Consider the following 21,127-nt stretch of genomic DNA (forward strand, 5'->3'; position numbering starts at 1 on the left):
ATACTCTCAAAATCAAGTATCGAATCCGGAGGTCGCCGCAACCCACGCCGGAGTGCGCCGTCGGTGCTGCACGGGGTTGTGCATCTGGAGGAGGCAATGAGAGAGACAAGCACAGGTAATTATCAGCTTGTATAAGACTGAACTCCCCCCGTCCCCCCAACCAATCAGGAACAGTTTGCAAGAAAGAAAAGAACCTGAAAAAACAACTGCATTTTGCACCTTTTCTCTTGTGAATCGGAAGATGATCACAGTAATAAATTATTTTGAATGTTTAGTACCTGTAAGTTTAGTATGCACTCCCATCTTTTAGGATAGTGCATTTGCAATGGATGGATAGCCAAGTGATGAATGAATTTCGAAATTGGGTTGCCAATGGTTTGTGGAGTTTGAAAAATATGTAATTATTGTTTTAAAAATCTTGTGGAACATTATTTGTAATATGCAACATGTTACACTTGCGATTTGATATTTTCGTAATCTTGAAAAAATATGACAGTGCACAACGGGTTTGTTATTGCTGCTGAAAACGCATAGCTGCTGCTGCTGTTGCTGTGCCGTAGCGTGCTGCTGCATAGCGCTTGCTGCCACTTCGCTGCTGCTGCCGAGGAGCGGTTGCTGCTGACGCTGATTTGTGATTTGAAAAATAATACTTCTAGTCCCTCTAACCAAATATTAGGGACTAAAGATTTTAGTGCAGAGACTAATTTTTAGTCCTAGGACTAAAGAACCAAACAGGGCAACCGGAGTGCACTCGAACTGTCAAAAGAACTCCAAATAAAACAAAAAAGCAGAGACTCTTCGGGCATCAACAAATTCAAAAGCCCCTCCTCCCTCTTCGTCTCCACCACAAGCTCACTCTCGTGAAGCTGCTGCACCGAGCGGCACCCATCCATCGAGCGAGGCTGGTCCAGAGTGGAGCGCGACCGTGCGATTCATGGCAGCTGCAGAACAAAATCAATCAGAATCCAGCGAGTTCGCACGAGGAGGAGGAGGAGGACGAAGACGATGGAAACGCCACCCCTGTTTTTCAGGCGGACGCATCCGTTTGACCGCAACCCAACCAAACCAAATTCCTCACGCAACGCAAACGACATCACTCAACCTGCGATAACTCCACCACCTCTTCTTACAAAATATAGCTGCCTCTAGAAAAATATTGCCAGATCAGACATTTTTAAACTTTGACTATTATAAATAAAATCAATCACGTAATAATGATGGTAATAGATGTCTCGTTAAACAAACCATTATCTCCGTTTCAACGTTACAAGACTTTCTAGTTTTGCCTAGACTCATTTATATAAAAATAAATCTATGCACATATGTCAAAATACATAAATTAATCTAATCAAACCCATAAAGTCTAATTATAGTATGGAACGAAGTAGTGATGTGCAACAGTTTTATTTACAATGACATACATATTTGTTATTATATTGTGTTGAAGTGATATCTCGAAGACGGTATCCAAATTTAAAGATAGTTATATTTTAGAATGAATGAAATCTGGTTTGGTTCCTCTCATGCAATCAGGCACGCACGCTCGTGATCACCATTTCGTCAAACCGCGAATCCAAAACTGCACTAAAGCCAAGTTAGTGGCTTGAGCCATCGACTGGTTTCAGTTTCCACGTCGCTCTCGATGGCGACCTCAGCTTTGCATCATAGTGTTTCAGCCCCTGTACATGTATATTACCATCCTATGTGTCGTATATATAAACATATATATAGACCACCATTGGCAGCTTACTAGTCTGCTTCAGATACACCTGCTCCATCTCTCGATCCTCTCTGAATCCAATTCGAGCCATCTTGTCTTCGATCGGCTTCGTCCTGCTAGCTAGCTCGCTCGGGTAAAGTCTCCTTGATTTCTTTTTTCTCTGACGAAGAACTTATTATTAGCCAGGTTCAGCGATCGATCGACTTGTACGTTGCTGAATTTTGCAGGTTGGGTTGTTGGAAGAGACGATGGTGGTGATGGGGCAGCTGGGGAGGTTCGTCGACGGGATCAAGTCGAAGCTCCGCGGCGGCGGAGGGAGGAAGAGGGGGAGCAAGAAGGAGGAGGCGGCGGCGGCGGCGGTGACGTATGACAAGATGGACAAGACGGAGAGCATGAGGGTGGAGATGAGGAGCCGGCAGGCGCAGAAGCTCATCGCCAAGAACCTCGTCGCCGCCGACTCCGTCGGCCGCCGGAACAAGCGCTTCTTCCTCGCCTTCTGATCGCCACCAAACCAAAACGATCGATTTTGTTGCTACGGATGCGAAGAATCCCATCAGACAGAGTAATCTGCCTTCTGTAGCTCGTGAACCTTTGCTGTTCGTCAGCGGATTCCACGCATCCATGTAGTCGCTTATGTGTTTATCTGACTTATCGTGATAAAAAAAAGGCTTAAATTGCGTTCGTTTGGTGATGAATATTGCAGTTTTTTTATTGATTTTTATGCTCATCTTTATCGAACTGCTAAACTGTGTATTTTTTTTAGAAAATAAGTCTATGTCTCATCTTTTCTATATAAAATTTTAATTTTATAGTAGTTAATTTTAGTGTTTATATTATTAAATAGCTATAAAAATTAAATATTTTAAGTATCTTTTTATCACCAAAAGAACGCATCTTTCAAATGAACTGATGGACGGGTGCATGAAACTCAATCGATCTTCTGTGAGCTTGATATGAAGTTACGAATTCTTTGCTTCTTTTGGTTTGAAATTGGTATTTTTTTCTTTTCTTTCATGCGCTCGTACCGGCTGGCATCTGTCATTCGCTCACCAGTATGTGTTGTCCGTACAGGCAGGAGCTATGAACTTGATGCAGGTTTCATCCTTTGCAGAGTGGTTTTATTCGGTAATCTGTCACTTTCAAGGCCAAACAGATCACATGAATAGAGGTGAAGAACACATGTGTCTTGCCGAATGAGAGATTGTTTTAAATTTTCTTTCTCATCCATCATGTTTTGTAACACATGAATTCTCAAAGTATTATGTATTTTGCATTATTAGAGCACAAAACCAATTTAAGTCCCCTTTGAAATGCATGAAACCCGATCAAAAACATAGGAATATGAGAAAAGAAAACACAATTAAATTGCAAGTTTTCTCATTTCCTACATATAGAACACACCACCGGAAAATTTTAAAACACAATTTACTTGCAATACAGGAAAAACATATGACTGCAAGAGAAAAATGATTCATGCCTCGGGTTTATTTTTCTCCAAAATCTCTCTGGGATTGCTGTTCCCACGTAAAATTTAAAGGCAACAATATGATCTAATACTTTATTTTTAAAGACTTTTAGGAAATTTTTCTATAAGATTAAAATCCTTGATGTTTCTAGTGTTTTTTCCTACGAATAAAAAACATGGCCATACTTTTGGTACAAATCAACAAGGTTTCATCAAAGATTTTACTTGGTAGGATGTAATAGACTGGTTACCATTGGCAGTGCATGCATATAGAAATTGGTAATTGGAATCCTCTGCAGTACTGCATATACATGCATATACAGTACTATCCACTGACATGCAGTAGTGCAGAGGATCCATACCTAGAAATTAGAGATGGAAGGCCAGGCATCAGTGGAAGCAGAAGAGTACAAACAGCACGAATTTTCCATCCTTCCACTTCTGTTTAGTTTCTAATTTTTTTCTCCAAAAACATCCCATCAAATCTTTGGACACCGAAATCGAGCATTAAACATAGATAAAAAACTAATTACATAGTTAGGGGAGAAATTATGAGACGAATCTTCCAAGCATAATTAGTTCATGATTAGTCATAAATGCTACAATAATCCACCTGTTCTAATGATAAATTAATTAGGCTCAAAAGATTCATCTCACGGGTTCCAGACGAGATATGAAATTTGTTTTTTTATTCGTGTCCGAAAACCTTTTTTAATATCTGATCAAAAGTCCGACGTGACACTCAAAATTTTTTTTTTTCACGGACTTAGATCATGCTCGTGACTCACGCTTCATGCGGTGCACTCATGGTCATGCTACTACGGACTACAGTAGCTGCCTCTGTTTTTCCCTTCTTTTATTTTCCCACATAGGCTCCATGCATCGACTGCCCATTTGTCCCATGCTTTCTGGCCCTGATTTATTCATTTTGATTTAATTTTTTTCACAAATTAAAACCTCAAGATATAATGATCTAGTGCCGGCTATAATTGGAACGCAGGAAATGAAAAACAAATATAGAATAAGGGTTTTAGAATTAAGGTTTGTTTGGTTCAGTGTAAACCAAGCAAAATCATTTTTTTTCGCAATGATGCGATCAGGTAGTTCTCAATTTTTATGTACATAATTTCCATTTGGTTTGTTGCCATTTTTTTAGAATTGCTTGAGCTTTGCTTTGTGTTTGTTTGGCAAAATTTTGGCAATGCCAATTTTTATTAACATGCCAAGTGGATGCCAAATGCTACTCCGTGCCGCTTACCTTTTTGGGATGGCAGAGTATTGAGAAAAAAAACAAACAGGTCTTACGTTTTTAGGAATAATTAACTTTTTGCCACTCTTAGAAATATTGCTAACATATTTGTCACTGGGCTCACATGTCATAAACACATGAGGACCCACATGTCATAGATAGCAGGTGACAAATATGTTAGGTGCTATTTTTAAGAGTGACAAAAAGTTAAATATCCCTTTTTGTAAGCATTGCAGACCGCGGACTATCTAGGCCACGTTTGAGTAAGGTTAAGTTATCTAGCGTGGAAAACATGCTAATAGATTAGTATATGATTAATTAATTATTAGTTATAAAAATTATAAAATAGATTAATATGATTTTTAAGTAACTTTTTTATAGAAAATTTTTAAAAAAATACACTGTCTAACAGTTTGAAACGTGCGCTTGAAAAACAAGAGAACATAGGTTAGTAAGGGGAGAAAGAACACGACCCTAAGAGCATCCTAACATTTCATTTATCCCATCCTCTATCTTAGAAATAGAGCGTGAAGATAAAAGATTGAGCTCCAGCAGAACATTCATCCCATCCTCTATTTTTAGATGTGATCCATATTTAGAGAGAGAAACTCTATATTTGGATGTTCTCTCTCCATCCTCTAAAGAAATATGAAGGATGTCATATATAGATGATCTGCTAGAGTAAAAAGAGATATAGAGGATGAAATTGCTTTAGATGATCTGCTGGGATACTCTAATGAAGTTCTTTTAAAAAACTGGTTACAAAAGAAAAATACCTCCGTGGACGCAAATCAGTTAGAAATAAAAAAAAATCTTGAACAATGATTGTGAATTTGTGATCAGTGTACACCAACTATTAGTATGTTTAATTTGATGTATATGAGAGATCGTATGATTGGGTAAGACTTTGCAGCACTATATAACCAGAATAGTAAATCAAGCAAACCCTAAACAACTTATTCCCTTCCGTCGTTCATATTATAGGTCAGTTGGTGTTTATTAAAAATTAAACATGTTTAAGTTTAACCATTTTTTTAAAATAGACTTACCATCTAACATCTAAATTAGTTTCATTAAATTTACATTGCATAAATTTTTACAATGTGCTACATCTGTTCTAAAATATAAACATTTATATATTGTTTAGCAAAGATTAAAGTTATGAAGAAATTTTTTTGTTCTCCTTAATGTGTGAAATGGTAGTTAGACATAAAATAAGAAGAATTTTAAATAAAAATTGATAAAACAAATACTATGAATAATGCAGTAGCACTTATATTTTGGTGCAAGATTTAAATACTAAAAATGTTTATATTTTGCAACGGATGGAATATTTATTTTGTATTACCAATGTTACTATATTATTTTTATAAAATTGGTCAAAGTTAAGGTGATTTGTCTTAGGACAAGTCTAAAATAATTTATAATTAATATGAAACGAATGGGTAGAAAGAATGCTTCTACAGTTAACATTAGCAAGATTCCAGACATGTGACAAGGCTGGTATTATTGTTACACCGACACAAACACACAATACGGAACCGTACGGCGAACCGAACATTCTTTTTTTCTGGTCTTGCGTTAGGTGAGATGAGCTCATGGGGTGCACACGCTAATAGGAAAGAAGATTAATTATCTTTTGCATACGTATATACTCTGAAGAATTCGCCAATTGGCATGGTGTGCTGTCTGTGTGTTTGTGTTTCGTCACCCAAAATGACGATGAAAGCACCATGCACGCGCAGATTTTTTTTTTTCCTTCATTGATCGATCGAGCTTCTGTTCTTTATTCGACGAAAATGCATCAGCGTGTTTTAGGGCTCCTCGATATATAAGACGGTAATTTATCTTGATTTCTGTTTCAAAATTGGTTAGTTCATGCAAATTTACTATCTATACTACTCTCTCTATCGGTTCTACAGTGTAACACTTTATACCTTTGCATAAATTTATTCATTAATAAATGTATATAATATATATGTTTAGATTTATTAGTGTTTATATGAATCTAATCAAGAGCGAAAAGTCTTCATCGGTAAAGCGGAGAGAGTAGAAAGTAAACCATCGTGGTTATACGTGCATCTATGTATTCTATAATATGTTGAAATCGTTTATGGTTTATGAAAATTCTTTATGTTTTCTAAAACAAAGCCTTAGCAACTCTGGTTAGAACAATACATGAATTTGAATTGTTTACCATGCACATTCTTTTGTTCAGGCTCAAATTTATTACACAAACAATTTACATCTTTATCTTTTTGCTTTTGCTTATACATATAAGCCAAAATTTAAATTTTTAACCTTAAATTTAGAGTTGATTTAGAAGTTTTTTCATCCTTTTAGATCGTTAAGAACACACGTATAAATGTTTTATTCATTCATAAATTATTTTTCGTTTACAAATATGTTATTTGACCTTTTTCATTAAAAAGCTCTAAGATGGCAGCCTTAATTAGGTGATGTTTGGAATGTTTAAACTAATGTATGATAATTTGTTTCAATTTCATAAAACATTACTTAACTATGATTTAGCGATCAAACTAATCTTTCATGTAACTCCACGCTGATGTATAAAAGTGGTTGAACCAGTGTGATGGAACGGGGAAGTGGTAATTCATGTTCTTGGTTTTCACACGAAAAGATAAAATGAGGAAAGTTCAAAGTTGTAAAGGAAGTGTAAATATTACTTAAGAACTTTTTAAACACTGATATCAGTATATTTTCCTTGCAAAGCACTTTGACTTATCTATATTCTCAATCACCTTTATGGATACTCCATCAAATTCAAAATATAGGATGTATTTTATTTCGTTATGGCAAGAGTTGGACCAAATATTGCTATGTGAATATATCATTTATGCAAAAATACAATAATATTCCTGCCATGTTTTTTATATGACGTCGTTGACTTTTATACTCCTTCCATGTTTTTTACATGTACGTTTAATCATTCGTCTTATTAAAATATATAATTATTAAGTATTTTGTTATAATTTGATTTATTACTATATGAACTTTAAGTATGACTAATACTTTTGCATATTTGAATAAATTTTTGAATAAGATGAATAGTTAAACATATATCCAAAAGCGAACGACGTCATATAAAAACATGGAGAGAGTAATAAATTAATTTTGAATACAAATATAATAATATTAATTTTGTCTCATATTTTAATAGAGTAATCTTTTGTCAAATTCTTGTTCTAATGAAACAAAATATACACTCTATTTTAAAATAGGAGGAGTATATATTAGTGCAAAGACATATAAAGATGTATTATCACCATCCTACAAAAAGTGTATTTCTAGAGTTTGAATTTTGTCCCACAAAGGGTGCTATTCTAAGTACAACTTTTCCCACATTCAAATTTCTTCCCATTTTACCCTCAAATAACTTTATGCTCCTTACCAATCCTCATTTAACAATGGATAATAAGATCATTTGCATCTCTTGTTAACTTATATTGAGTGTTAGAAACATACTTATTTAGGAACAGCGGTATTAAATAGTACCATCTATGTCCTAAAATATAAGCATTTTAAAGTTGTTTAGTGCGGATTAAGGTAAGAAGAAAATACTGCGATACATCTTAATAAATAAGGTATAGATAGAGGTGAGAGGATAAGTGGAAGTAAAATAGGAATAATTTTAAATGAGAAGTGATTGATGAGACAAATATTATTGTTAATAGTGATAGAAATGCTTATATTTTTAATATCGAATTTAAGTCCTAGAAATACTTATATTTTGAGTGCCATGATATATTGGAGATATAGGATGTATTCTTTTGTTAGACGAAGATAAAAGATTATTTGATTTTTATAACTATTTTACGGTATAAATAATGAATTAACTAATGTAAAAATTTGAAAAACCTATTTTAAAAATTTGAGAGGATCAACTTCTATATAATTTTTTTAATAAGAATACTATTTAATATTTTAGAAAGCCAAAACCGAGCAATAATCTGCCCTGAAAACAAAAACGTCGCCCATATGGGTGTCTAAATCAAAAGGGTGCTAACGGTTTTGCCGGCTGCTGCAAGCAAAGCCTCCATTCTATGAACCTCACCTATCACAAATACAATAATGTAGCTTAATCTTTTCGCTTTTATGCTTATAAATCAAAATTTGAATTTTAACCTTAAATTTTGAGTTGGTTATGAATGTTTTTTTACTAAAAATTATTTTTCAGCCTTAGCTTTTAGATCGTAAAAATACATATATATATATAAATTATATTCACAAATTATTTTTCATTGATAAATATAATATTTGGCTTTTTAAAATATCAATCGCCCCCTTAGTCTAAGTGGGAGAAATTAAGGTGATAAGACGGTTTGCCTAGAAACTTTAATAGCCTCCAAAGAGGATAGTAGTATTGATCAAGCGTTTTCTAGGAACCTTGAGCGGAGCTGCTTGAAGTTTGGTTGCATGGTCGTGTCAGGAAGGCCGTTCTGGTAAGGCACAATGATGGAAGACATAAAGGATATATGAAAGACAATGGAAAGGACACTACTCTGAAGTCTGCACTGGATTCTGAACAATTATTACAGGATTATGAAGTTCAGCCGTTCTTTGGATTAAAATCTACTGCTAGATCCCGTTTTTAATTTATAAGGCCATTAATTTTCAAGACATAGGTTCAACTATTAGTCCTATTTTTAGTTATTTTGTGATAGTATTTATGTTACTATGTACAGCTTATATTTAGAAAATTTAAATAGACTAGACATATATTTTATTGTGCACCAAAGATTTCGAGTCTTACTTGCTCATCTTTTCGCTTGTCAAAGGAAAAGTCCAAATAACATATTTGTAAATGCAAAAAAAAATTATCAACAAAAATTTTATATACATATTGTTAAGATATAAAAGTTATGGCCGAAAAATAAATTACGATGAAATAATCAAAAATTAACCATAAATTTAAGGCAGAAAATTCAAATTTTAACTTATAAACATAAAAAAAAAATGAAAGGACAGGACGAATGTGTTAGTTTCTCCACGACTCCACGCCCATATATTCAACCCGCCGGAAATTGATGTTGGAGTAATTGGATGGGTATTGAGAAAGCGAAACCAAACGCATGGATACGAAAGCATGGGATGGTGTGATGGATGGATGAACCACGCAAGAAAATTCAGACATTGCGAAACTTTTTATGTGCCATGAGCAAGAAGTCAGAGATTACTAAACTTTATGCATGGGCCATGGATACGAAGTCGATGTTCATTTGTCTAGACAAAAAGAGACGTAAGAACACCCAACGGCTTATCTAAATTTGATCATTCATATTTTTATTTGGATAATCATCTAAAGTAGTTACATTCCTCATATCTCTTAGTACTTTTCCATATCTATTTGGAGAAGGAAGAGAACATCTAAATATAGAGTTTCTCTCCTAATATAGATGATATTTAAAAATAAAGGATGCGATAGATGTTTTGTTGGAACTCTACTTTTACTTTTCATCCTCTATTTTTAGGATAGAGAATAAGATTAAAGAGTCGTTTGGATGTTCTAATAAGTCAATGAAGCCAGGCAGCTAGACTTCAGCTAGCTTCGTGACCAGGGCCGCGTTTGTCCCAGCCAACAAGTTAACTAAGCCAAATCGTTTTCCGTGCGCATACTTCCCAAACTACTAAACGGTGTATTTTTTGTAAAAAATTTCTATAAGAAAGTTGTTTTAAAAAATTATATTGATCTATTTTATATTTTTAATAATTAATTAATCATGCACTAATTTATTATTACGTTTTCTGTGCCAAGGATAAGTTAACTTACCTTACCCATATCGAACACGTAAGTAGAACACGGCCCGGTGAGTTTGAGAGCAAGTGAGAAAAAAATCGTGTCAAATGATATATCTAATTATTAAATGATAAATTAAGTATTAGTTATTATAAATTTGAAAAATTAAATTTATATAAATTTTAAAATAACGTTCAGATATAAATTATTGTAAAACACATCGTTTATCGATGTAACCATGCCAGTGAAAACGAGGTAATTTTTTTTTACGTTCTGCGAAGGAAAGCAGCCTTAAAAATGAAATACAAATAGCAGTCAGTTCGGTTCACTGCCTGACAAGTAAAAAATGGCGAGAAGATACAATATTTCCGGTGGCGGATCTAGCCAGTGAGAGTAGGGGTGTCTGATTTAACAGGAGTAGTGGGGCCTCGAGCTCCTGCCGCCTCCATATTAAATCCGTCCCTGGCTATTTCTTGGCAAGTAGTACACCTGTCTAGTGGTTTTGTGGTTGTTTTTTTTTAAAAAAAAATCCGGATTAGTCGTTCGTGATTTTTTTTCATGCTCTTGGTTTCGAATAAATTTAGGGTACTTCACATTTGCTTCCATCTATCACTTTTATAGCACTCCGTTTGGTCTTTTAATTCTTGTACTACCATCAACACATAATAGCCAATTGTTTTGCATTCAGAATAATTTGTGAGAAAACAATTAACAGGTATATACTGCTGACAAATAAAATGCAGATGGAAGTATATGACTTCTATATATGATGAGATAAGATGGTTGTAACACCTTTGGGCCTCATCCACCAGAATTCTCGTCCGGCTAAGGCCTCGGCCTATGCGAGATGGACCAGAATTGAGGGTCACCTAACCAATCTCTATTCAAGTCGCCTAGAACGGGCGGGTCTAATACGCGCGCGCGTCGCGCCGGCGATCAGTTTAGAGGTTAGGACTATACGTATACCTACCCACCTACACACACACACATATATATATATATATATATATCACATATTTATACATATAAACTTATATATATACACACATATACATAGATAAAAAACAAAAGGATATAAAAATTATATATATATATATTATTGATATAAACTTTATATAGAAAAAAATTATACATATAAATTTATACATGCAAACTTTATACTCATAAAATACAAAAACTTTATACCCATAAAGTAAAAGAAAACCTGTATACCATAAATGGACCGGCATATGACTTAAACGGGCCGTTTTCACCCTGAGCCGCGCGTGTTCACGAGGAGAGGCCGCTAGCATGCGCGTGCAAATTAGTCTTTCTGGCCTAGAACGGTAAAAAAGGGAAAGAAATATTCCCTATATGTTTGATTCCGTTTTTACATAATTATTCATACTTTTTTATACACATCGACTATTCGTCTTATTCAAAAAATTTACATAATTATTAATTATTTTTATATCATTTTATTTATTGTTGAATATACTTTTATACATATATATATATAACTTTATATATTTAAAAAAACTGAATAAGACGAATAGTCAAATATGTAAAGGCGTCAAATATTGAGGGACGGAGAGAGTATTTTACGTCTCTTAACTGTGACCCAAGTTTGATTTTCTCTCCTTAAATATAAAGCTGATTTATTTTAACTACTTCTATAATTTTGATGGTGGTTTTCGTTTGGCGTGGCAGTAGAATAAAGAAAACATTGGTCCCACTTGTTCGTGTCCCACCTCTTTATTGATTCCTTCTTCCTCCCCTACCTCCTTTATCTCTCTCTCAAACCAGCGACGTCGACGTAACACCGATCGCGGCTCAAAAGCCCAATTGCATACGATGATGGCATGGACACCTTCTCCTTTCTCATGGCACATCTTCCATGTTGACTATGACCTCAAGGTCATTTCATAAGGGTAACACCAGTTCGTGGTTGTGGCATCAACTCAAGTCAACACCTTCGCCACCACTTCCTCGCCACCACTTCCACCACTTCCTCGCCACCACTTCCAGCTCACATCCACCTTCTTACAATGGCTTGTACCACATAATCAAACCTTCCCTAGAGCTCAAGATGGAGTGGCTGGCTTCTCTAACCTTTGTCCTCCCAAACCCTCCCCCCTCCTCATGCCGAATCATCAACCCTTGTGGCACGTTTACCACCACCGCTGCGTCGAGAAGTACCAAAGTCTGCTAATGCCCAAGTACGAACGATAATGGCATCCAATGATTCGCATCATGCCCTAGGCCCAAGTGGTGGTGATGGATCTGGTGACTGAAAGTGTATCTAGACCCCTAATTTGTTTTGGTGATTAATGATAACCAAATAATGAGGATTAATGAGTTGTGTGAGAATGTAAAGGTATATCTAGTCCTCATGAAAGAATTTGTTGTTGCGCCGGCCCACGTTGCAAAGAGAAGAAAATTGGTATATTCGTGTTGGCGTGTGTATTTATTTTGAGTTTGAGTCAACTAGGAATGTCATACTATAAAGAGGGGTGCACAAATGAATTCTAAAAATGAATCTGGTGCTCGGAAATATATTTGACGTGTATCTTTTGTTATCCTTTTAAACTTGTGTTGGAATTTATGTAAGTTGCGAGGGGGTCTATGGAACTTCCGAATAGATCAGATTCGGTTAGCAAGGCCATATGTGCACTTTGAACATTTTATCACATCAAAGTACGTATATTTTAAAGTCTGTTGATTAGTTTGTGTTGGGGGAGGCCGATCTGGTATGGCACAATGATGAAAGGGCATCAAGGATGGAGGTAAGTTCATTGGAAGGACAGTACTCTGAAATCTGAACTGAATCCAGAACAATCATTCCAGAATTCAGATGTTCAGTCGTTGCCTGGCTTAAAAAAAGAAAATCTAATTTGTAGCATGGCCATATTGTCAACCCGGATTTGAAGTACGTGGATGAGCATTGAGATTTGAGAAAGTGAAAGGAAAATCATGGATAGGAAAACATGTGAAGGTGTGTGATGGATGGATGAACCACGCACGAGAAAATTCAGAGATTGCTGAACTTTATGGGCCATAGATAAGAAGTCAATGCTCATCTGTTTTATCTCATGTGAAGAATTCAATGAAGCCAAGCATTATGTAAACTTCAGCGTGGTGGCTGAAGTGAAACGCAAATTGTGGTCAAGTACTTAGTTTAGTTCACTGCTTAAAAGTCAAAGGCAATTAAGCAAGTTTTTTATTCGTACACCTGCCTAGTATAGTTTTGTGCTTGGGATTTTCATTTCATGTTAGTCGTTCATGATAACTATTTTATGTTTTTTTGGTCTGGTGTAAGTTTAGGGTATTACATCGAAAAATACTACACATACGATCATTTGTTTCGATCTTTGGTATGATCAAACGCAACGGTACGGAGATCATTTGCTTCGATCTTTGGTACGATCAAACGCAACGGTACGGAGAGCAGGAGAGAAACATAACGACGTTCATGGGCACTAAATCCTAATTAGAAAAAGAAACATTTCATCGTATAAAACATCATACAAAAATCATCGTATACATAGCGATGCTGATTTACATGTTTGCTTGCATCCATCATTTTCATCTTTGCTTTTACATAACCAAAAATACATATATAAAAATTTTACACACAAATTATTTTATAATTATTAATAAGCAGTTTTGATTATAGTTATTAAAAGCAGAACGATGAGGCCGATTAACTTGTAGTGAGGCTATCTTTTGGCTTTTTCATAAAAAAACGAAACGACGTATTCATAAACGAAAAATAATTTATAAATAAAACTTTTATATATATGTTTATAGCAATCTAAAAATAAAGACAGAAAAATAAACTAAAATAAAAAACCCTAAAATCAACCTAAAATTAAAAATTTAAATCTAGTGAAAAGACGAGGGTGCAGTAGGGCCGTAGGCTGTAGCACCTCTGGGCCTCATCCTATCTCAGCCGGGGCCTCGTTTTCATCGGCCTCGATGTAGGCCCATTCGCGTGGGGGCCCACTCAAACAAGGACCAAAGAAATGGGCCTGGCCCAAAAAGCCCACCAACCTCGCCGCCGGCGGCCCGCTCGCCTCGCCGGCCGTCTCGTACTCGTCTTGACGACGTCGTCGTCTTCTTCCTGCAGCTCTATCCATCCAGTTTCCTCTTTTCCTCCCCGCTTCCCCTCTCTTCCGGCGGCGGCGGCGGCGGCGGCGGCGATGCAGCAGGCGGCCTTCCTCGCCCGCCCGCTCCGGCCGGGCCCGCGCCACCAGCTGTACGTTCGCGCGTCCGCTTCGGTATCCCGCTCTTCTTCCCTATCGCGCGTTTGCTTCCCGTGCTGATTATGGCGTGTGGTTGTTTGGTGGATCTCGCAGGGGGTGGGCGTGGGCGGAGGCTAGCGTGACGGCCGGGGGGCGGCTGCGGCTCTCGCGTTGCTCCGCGAGCCTCTCGGTCGGCGCCGCCGGCGGTGGCCACGGTGATGGTAAGGGCGGAGAGACAAATCCTAGCTCCTCTTGGTGGCCGTAGTTGCTTTGCGCAAGCGTGAAATCAAAAATCGTACTGTCCTAGCCTGGCCCTGGTCGTCTGTCTGATCTGATGGCACCTTGCCCACTTCAGAAGTTTTTGCACCTTTGGTTAGTTTATGGTGAATGGCGAAAATCCTATGGGGCTTTTGGTATTTTAATGCGATGAGTCGAGGAATGGTTAGATCACCATATCGGTAGGCATGATTCGGTTTTGCCTGATTACCACACCTTAAAACAATATTGTCCCACTTCACAGTTCACAAAGTGAGGAAGGTTGTGGTGATTTTAATGGGGCAATCTGTTTAGTAATGACTGAATCTTCTTTGCTATGAGGAATTTATAGGACTAGCAGGTTGCCGATTCAACTTTTTTTTGGCTCATTTTACGAGTTTCCATGGAACAGTGTCTTGTGCGAGATCAACACATTGAACCTGGATTGTCACGAAATCAGCATTATCCAAGCCAATTTTGCCTAAAATTGTGCTTGATAAAAAATAAAAATATGTATCTGCTACCAATCAACTGATCACAGCTAATTTTCCTGACATTGTTATTCTTCTTACATTGACCCATGTGGGTTCTAAGTGTAAATAAAGCATGACCTTCACTTTGGGAGGCTTGGAATTACTAGCTTTGTTCATTAAGGCTCTGAAGAACTTAATATTTTGTTGGGCATTCCTTAGGTTTTATAAAACCAGAGTTTGAATATTAGAATCTATATGCTTTTCCATCTCCAAGATGTTCAAACCCTCATGGAGGGCCAGAGTGAAGCTTGTAGACTCTAGCCTGATTAAAGAGGCCTTTTCACTCTGTGCATATGAAAGTGAGTGCCTTTAGAAGTAGCTTCCAACTGGAGGAAGATGATTGTTGACTGCTCTATCCACAAATCTTTCTGTTTCTTTGTGTTCAAATGCACCTGTGAGCAATATAAATGTTTCCATGAAGATTGGTATGATGAACGTTCTATTGTGTGCTATGTATCACTGTAAGAATCGGTCCAGTGTGTGTTTCCCATCACATTGCAGTAGGTTCCACTGCATTATCTGAGTATATCATAACCATGGCCATTACCAATATTTTAACATCAACATTGCAACGTAACAGCCAGAAATATAGCCTTGTAATTTTTCACGGACTTTTCCTCCTCTGCTCTTATGTTTGTTATATATTATATTGTTTCTTTAGAGTCTAGGAGACTATGGCACCGTTCTTTAGTGGAGGTTTGTATGGATTTTTCATGGCACACGAAATGAGTTGGGCCATTGGCGCATAATTAATTATTTTCTAATACAAACCTAAAAATGGATTTATTATATTTTTAAGAAACTTCTACAGAGTTTTTTTGGCAAAAAATACACTGTTTAATAGTTTGAAAAGCGTGCCAATGGAAAATGAGGAAACATCCATCCATCCATCCAGAAATGAACGGTGCCAGTCTTCAATGTGAAGTACCGTATTGATGTGCTGGTGGCTATTTCGTTGTCAGCGATATAGGTGCAATTGAGCCAATTTTGTGTTCTATCTGCAGAGCACGCCCCATTGTTCTCAAGGCAGCAAGCATGGGATCCCTACAAAATTCTTGGTGTTGATCATGATGCATCTGAAGAAGAGATCAGGAGTGCAAGAAATTTTCTTCTTAAGCAATATGCTGGGCATGAAGAGACCGAAGAGGCAATTGAAGGCGCTTATGAAAAAATAATAATGAAAAGCTACTCACACCGTAAGAAATCCAAGATTAATCTAAAAAGCAAGATAAAAAAGCAAGTCGAGGAATCCCCTTCATGGTTTAAGGCAATGCTTGTATTCTTTGAGGTGCCATCCGCAGAGATTATTTCAAGAAGGCTCGCTCTTTTTGCTTTTATTGCTGGGTGGAGCATTGTAACCTCCGCTGAGACCGGTCCAACTTTCCAGGTATGCTCGAATTCCTAACAATTAGAACAACCCAGTCTCAAGTATTGAATTTGATAGAGCTAAGACTGTCCAATTGCATTCATAAGTTTCCATGGAAAATTATGTGTTTCGATAATTTCGTGAAGGCTAGCTCCAACTTATACCGTCCATAATTATTCTAAAAAAACAAGGCTTCTTTAGAGTCATTGACCTGAATACATTTTTTCCATTTGGTTTGAGAGTTGGAATCATCAAACAGAACCCACTTCTTGAATAAAAAAAAATCTATCACAGCGTTGACAAACTTCAAGTTATTGATGGATTGGTTTTTCAGCTTGCACTATCAATCGTCTCGTGTATATACTTTCTCAACGAGAAGATGAAGAATCTTTCCAGGGCGTCTGCGACAGGGTTAGTAAGCATTACCATAACAAATATGCTAATAATTTTCAACCACATGCAGGATGTAGGATGTTTACTCCTTTGTTCTTCCAGGTTTGGAGTTTTTGTGGGTGGCTGGATTATGGGATCTCTGCTTGCCCCAATGGTTCCAGCATCTGCTGTCCCGCATACTTGGTCCATTGAGCTCCTTTCTTCACTGGTGGCTTACGTTTTCTTGTTCTTGGGTTGCACTTTCCTCAAGTGAAATTTCTGTCAACAGCCTGGCAACAGGGGTGGTGGTGTTAGAGTTATAGTTCCCAATCAAATCGATGCTCTTTTTGACCATTCCATAGTCTGGAATTCGTAGCAGCCTTTATTCACCTTGTCTTTTAGGATGCGTCCCTGTAGGAAAAATATGTAAGTGAAAACTGCTGCCTCGGTGAAAACATACAGCATAGAAATTTATTTTTTTTCTTTTTTTTTTAAAAAAATCACGTTTAGAGAATATTGATATTGAGGCCTTACATAACTTGAAGATCTATCGGACTCAACTTGGTTTATGAGACCTTTTATTTTATTTTGGCAATTTCATATGTTCCATTTCAAATACGCCTTGATTGAGTTGCAACTTGCAAGGATGTAACATTTGCCTAACCGGGATGGTTATTTTAAACAAGAAATGGATCTCAACGAATTTCGTGTGGATCTGAATGACAAGCTACATCCAGAGTTTCAGTTAGCTGGTGTTGGAAAACGATCCGCTGTTTTTGCACAGTCCATTGGACAGCAACTTTTGAGGATGAAGACATAGGGGTGATCGAAATAAACGACATATTTGTAAACGAAAATAATTTATGAATAGAAAATTTATAATGTGTTTTTAGCGGTCTAAAAGACTTAGCTGGAAAATAAACTTCAGTAAAAAAATTCTAAAATTAACTCTAAATTTAAAGTTAAAAATTTAAATTTTAGCTTATTAAGTCTAAATAAAAGCGAAAAGATGGGTGTAATAAATAAAAATTGCATGTTCGAATTTTGGAGACAATGGTCCTACAGGTTTTCGCTAACTCAGGGCGGAGATTTTTCTAATAGACTTGAATAATTGTATCTATCCTTTGTATTGGTGTTATTAAGCTTTAAATCCTCATGATCGTTTTAATTGGTTGATGTACGTGGTTGTAGCTCATTGTAAGCAAAGGTCGGATACTGTCCAGTTATTAAAAAAAATTAGACAGCAACTATTGAGGATAGCAGCACCTGTCCTTTTGTCACTGCTATATCAGTGCTACAGTACTGATGTTTAATGATTGACCACTTGTGTCTATGATAGGGAAGTTTAAGCTTAAGATATATATGTCAAAGATATATAGGATGATAAAATATTAAAGGATGTGAAATCTTTAAATAGATATATTCAGATTGAGTTTTCATCAAATTTACTGCTTGACATTTGAATTGGTCAAAAACTATTCAAATTTTCAATCAAAAGTTGATTTTGGACCACGTCGAAAAGCCGAAAAACCACTGAAACTGATCAGCTCTGTGAACCTTAATCTCAGTGTCATTCCGGTATTCAAAGTTTGTCCCCTATAAAGTATTACTAATATTCGTTCTAAAATATAAATATTTATAGGAATCAAATTATGCTTACCATATAAGTATGTCTACGGTTCTTGTTATTTCAATGATTTTCTAGTCAATCGTGTGCTTAAAAGAGAATCTACCCACTTTAAAATTCAAAGGTTGACCATTGAAATAAATAAAAGAAAAGTGTTTGACCTTACTTCAGTATTTATTAAACAACATAGAAGTGTTATATTTTAAAACGGAGAGGGTACTTTTTGGTCTAATCACTGCTTATCCAAATTTCTCTTAACCTTATCCTCACCCATTCTCCCACTCTCAATCAACTCTCATTCAGCGAGACATTTAGGTCATTATTTTTCTACTTTACACTCTCATCTTTTTGCTTCTGGTAATGCTTACAAGCCAAAAATTAAATTTTCAACTTTAAATTTGGAGTTGATTTGGAGTTTTTTTATCGTAGTTTATTTTTTAGCCTTTGCTTTTAGATAACTAAAAACACACAAATAAAAGTTTTATTAAAAATTATTTTTTGTCCATAGATATATCGTTTGTTTTTTCCTTAAAAAGACAAAAAAAAATGAACCTTGAATCGCAGGAATGAATCTAATATGGATTGAAGGTAGCCTTGGCCATCGGGCGATATTTAGTGGAAGCAAATTTGTGAGATAATTTTCTCCATACCTTTTGATGTCATATAATTTGGAGCAAATAGCACTTCACACTGGTAAAATGAAACAAGGGTTACTCATACCAGGTTTAGCACGTAATTTCACTTTGCACAAGGTCATATTGAAATAAATTTTCACTTAAAATCATCATACTTATATATGTTTAATGAAATTTATAAGACTCGAATAGAACTTGGTGAAGAACTGTCCAAATTCAAGAGGTTTCACCGTTTCACTCGTATCAACTAACATTCTCATAATTTTTCGAACCATTATATATCTTCTCAATCAACCATAGTTATTTTATTTAATTTTTGCATCCTAAAAGACCGTGCATCTTGCTGTTGATGAGTCAACAAATCGGCACCGATGACATTATTAACAGACTAGCAGTTTTTTTGGAAGAGTACAACTCGAGACGCACACAAACACATGTCACAACACACGCATGCGGTCTCTACCTTAGAATTTTGGGATACGCACGTATATAAGGAGAAAAATCCCCGAGTAAGACGCCCGAGTTGCGATCCAAGAGATCAAACTTGCGTGGGTTCGCTCGCGCCCCCGCGCGGCTAACCAACCGAGCACCGCTCGGTCCTCAGCAGAAGGTGTACGATCATAAGGTGTACGATCAATTGATCCTTTCGTTTTCATAATAAATGATGTACTGTATAGGTTTTGTCCCTTATAATTGCTCAAAATACATTATTACCATTTCTTTCAAAGAAGTCATCCATTCGTCCATAAAACACCAGCTTAGTTTAGAGTATCAACGGGCAACGGCCAACCATTTATTCCTTTTCCAATAGTGTATTTTAGATTTTTTTCCCCAAACTTCTAAAACGATTGTACTCATACAACAATTCTCTCTATAAAAGATCCTTATCTGACTTTTATAAAAAAAATGGATTTGTAATAATTAAATCAATCATTTAAGCTTTAAGAAATTAGATAGTCCAAAAATATCGAAACCTGATGAGAAAAAATACCTCCTAATTGGGCTTAGATTTTTTTTTTGTGTGTGTAATTTTCCAAAGTGGGATCCATGATGAATAAACATATTTTATTTTCTCTATCCCCTCTCGTGCTGAATTTTTCACATTACCAAATAGTTCCTTGTCCTCTCTCTCTGTACACAACTATATGAGATTTCGTAAATTTTCCACACCTGTAAAAACATGGGGATATTTTTCCTGAAAAAACAGCATGTCTTTTAAGCCGCTAAATGCTCTAAATTTTATAAAAACTTTCTAAATAATTTTTTTCTAAAAAATAAAATTGATTATTTTTAAATTTGTAACTTGATTAGGCATTTTCTGGGTAATATGCTCTTTGTTGAGTAGGTAATTTCTATTTCTTAAAAAATCAATTCAATATTACTGGTTAATTCTACCTCTACTTTTATAATTCATATCATTTTGGATAACTGCATGATTTTTAAATTAATATTTTTGACTATGATTGTCTACTAATATAAATAAATAAATAAATATTTGCTTTTTAAAAATATTTTTTAATACTCATATCTCTCTGTATATATGTGTGTGTGTATATATATATGTGTGTGTAGTTCTTAGTGTTTTTAACTAAATATTTTAAAATTTATTAAAAAGTACCTTATAACTTTGGCCACCACTCTTATCCAAAACGATATAAGTTATCGATCATAAGGAGTAGATCGTAGTGATCAATTCTTTTAACTTCTCTCTCCCTTTCCTTGAAAAGAAGAGTAATTTATTAAGGCCTAGCATTTTCTTGAATCGACTTTGATCGTGGAGGATTGTTGAAACAAGGCCTGATGTTGATTCTCCCTATTTGTTTGTGTATTCCTGTAAAATAAAAAAAGAATTGTTGTTATTCCTTATGTGCCAAAATAAAGCATTTTATTTTTTTAGTAAACACGATGTTAACAAAAATTATTT

At 35.8% G+C, this 21,127-nt stretch overlaps 2 protein-coding genes across 2 annotated transcripts; both read left to right on the forward strand.

Moving 5' to 3' along the window:
• The first annotated feature begins 1,743 nt into the window (after positions 1-1,743).
• On the forward strand, positions 1,744-2,433 carry LOC102706119. Its single transcript, XM_006659337.3, has 2 exons — positions 1,744-1,853; positions 1,948-2,433. Exon 2 carries the CDS (start codon positions 1,969-1,971, stop codon positions 2,218-2,220), a length of 252 nt encoding a protein of 83 aa, XP_006659400.1. The 5' UTR covers positions 1,744-1,853; positions 1,948-1,968; the 3' UTR covers positions 2,221-2,433.
• Positions 2,434-14,321: 11,888 nt separating this feature from the next.
• On the forward strand, positions 14,322-17,751 carry LOC102719610 (protein CHAPERONE-LIKE PROTEIN OF POR1, chloroplastic-like). The gene is made up of 5 exons (XM_015840272.2): positions 14,322-14,429; positions 14,530-14,636; positions 16,208-16,590; positions 16,904-16,980; positions 17,065-17,751. Exons 1-5 carry the CDS (start codon positions 14,374-14,376, stop codon positions 17,213-17,215), a joined length of 774 nt encoding a protein of 257 aa, XP_015695758.1. The 5' UTR covers positions 14,322-14,373; the 3' UTR covers positions 17,216-17,751.
• Positions 17,752-21,127: the final 3,376 nt, after the last annotated feature.

Source organism: Oryza brachyantha, chromosome 8 (assembly GCF_000231095.2).
Source record: "Oryza brachyantha chromosome 8, ObraRS2, whole genome shotgun sequence".
In the NCBI taxonomy this organism is placed as follows: domain Eukaryota; kingdom Viridiplantae; phylum Streptophyta; class Magnoliopsida; order Poales; family Poaceae; genus Oryza; species Oryza brachyantha.

Bases quoted from the DNA above. Each gene is read 5' to 3' on its own strand.
- LOC102706119 (XM_006659337.3), top strand. From the start codon at position 1,969: ATGGTGGTGATGGGGCAGCTGGGGAGGTTCGTCGACGGGATCAAGTCG.
- LOC102719610 (XM_015840272.2), top strand. From the start codon at position 14,374: ATGCAGCAGGCGGCCTTCCTCGCCCGCCCGCTCCGGCCGGGCCCGCGC. The intron at 14,430-14,529 runs GTACGTTCGCGC...TGGATCTCGCAG, and splicing joins CCGGGCCCGCGCCACCAGCT to GGGGTGGGCGTGGGCGGAGG. The intron at 14,637-16,207 runs GTAAGGGCGGAG...TTCTATCTGCAG, and splicing joins CGGCGGTGGCCACGGTGATG to AGCACGCCCCATTGTTCTCA.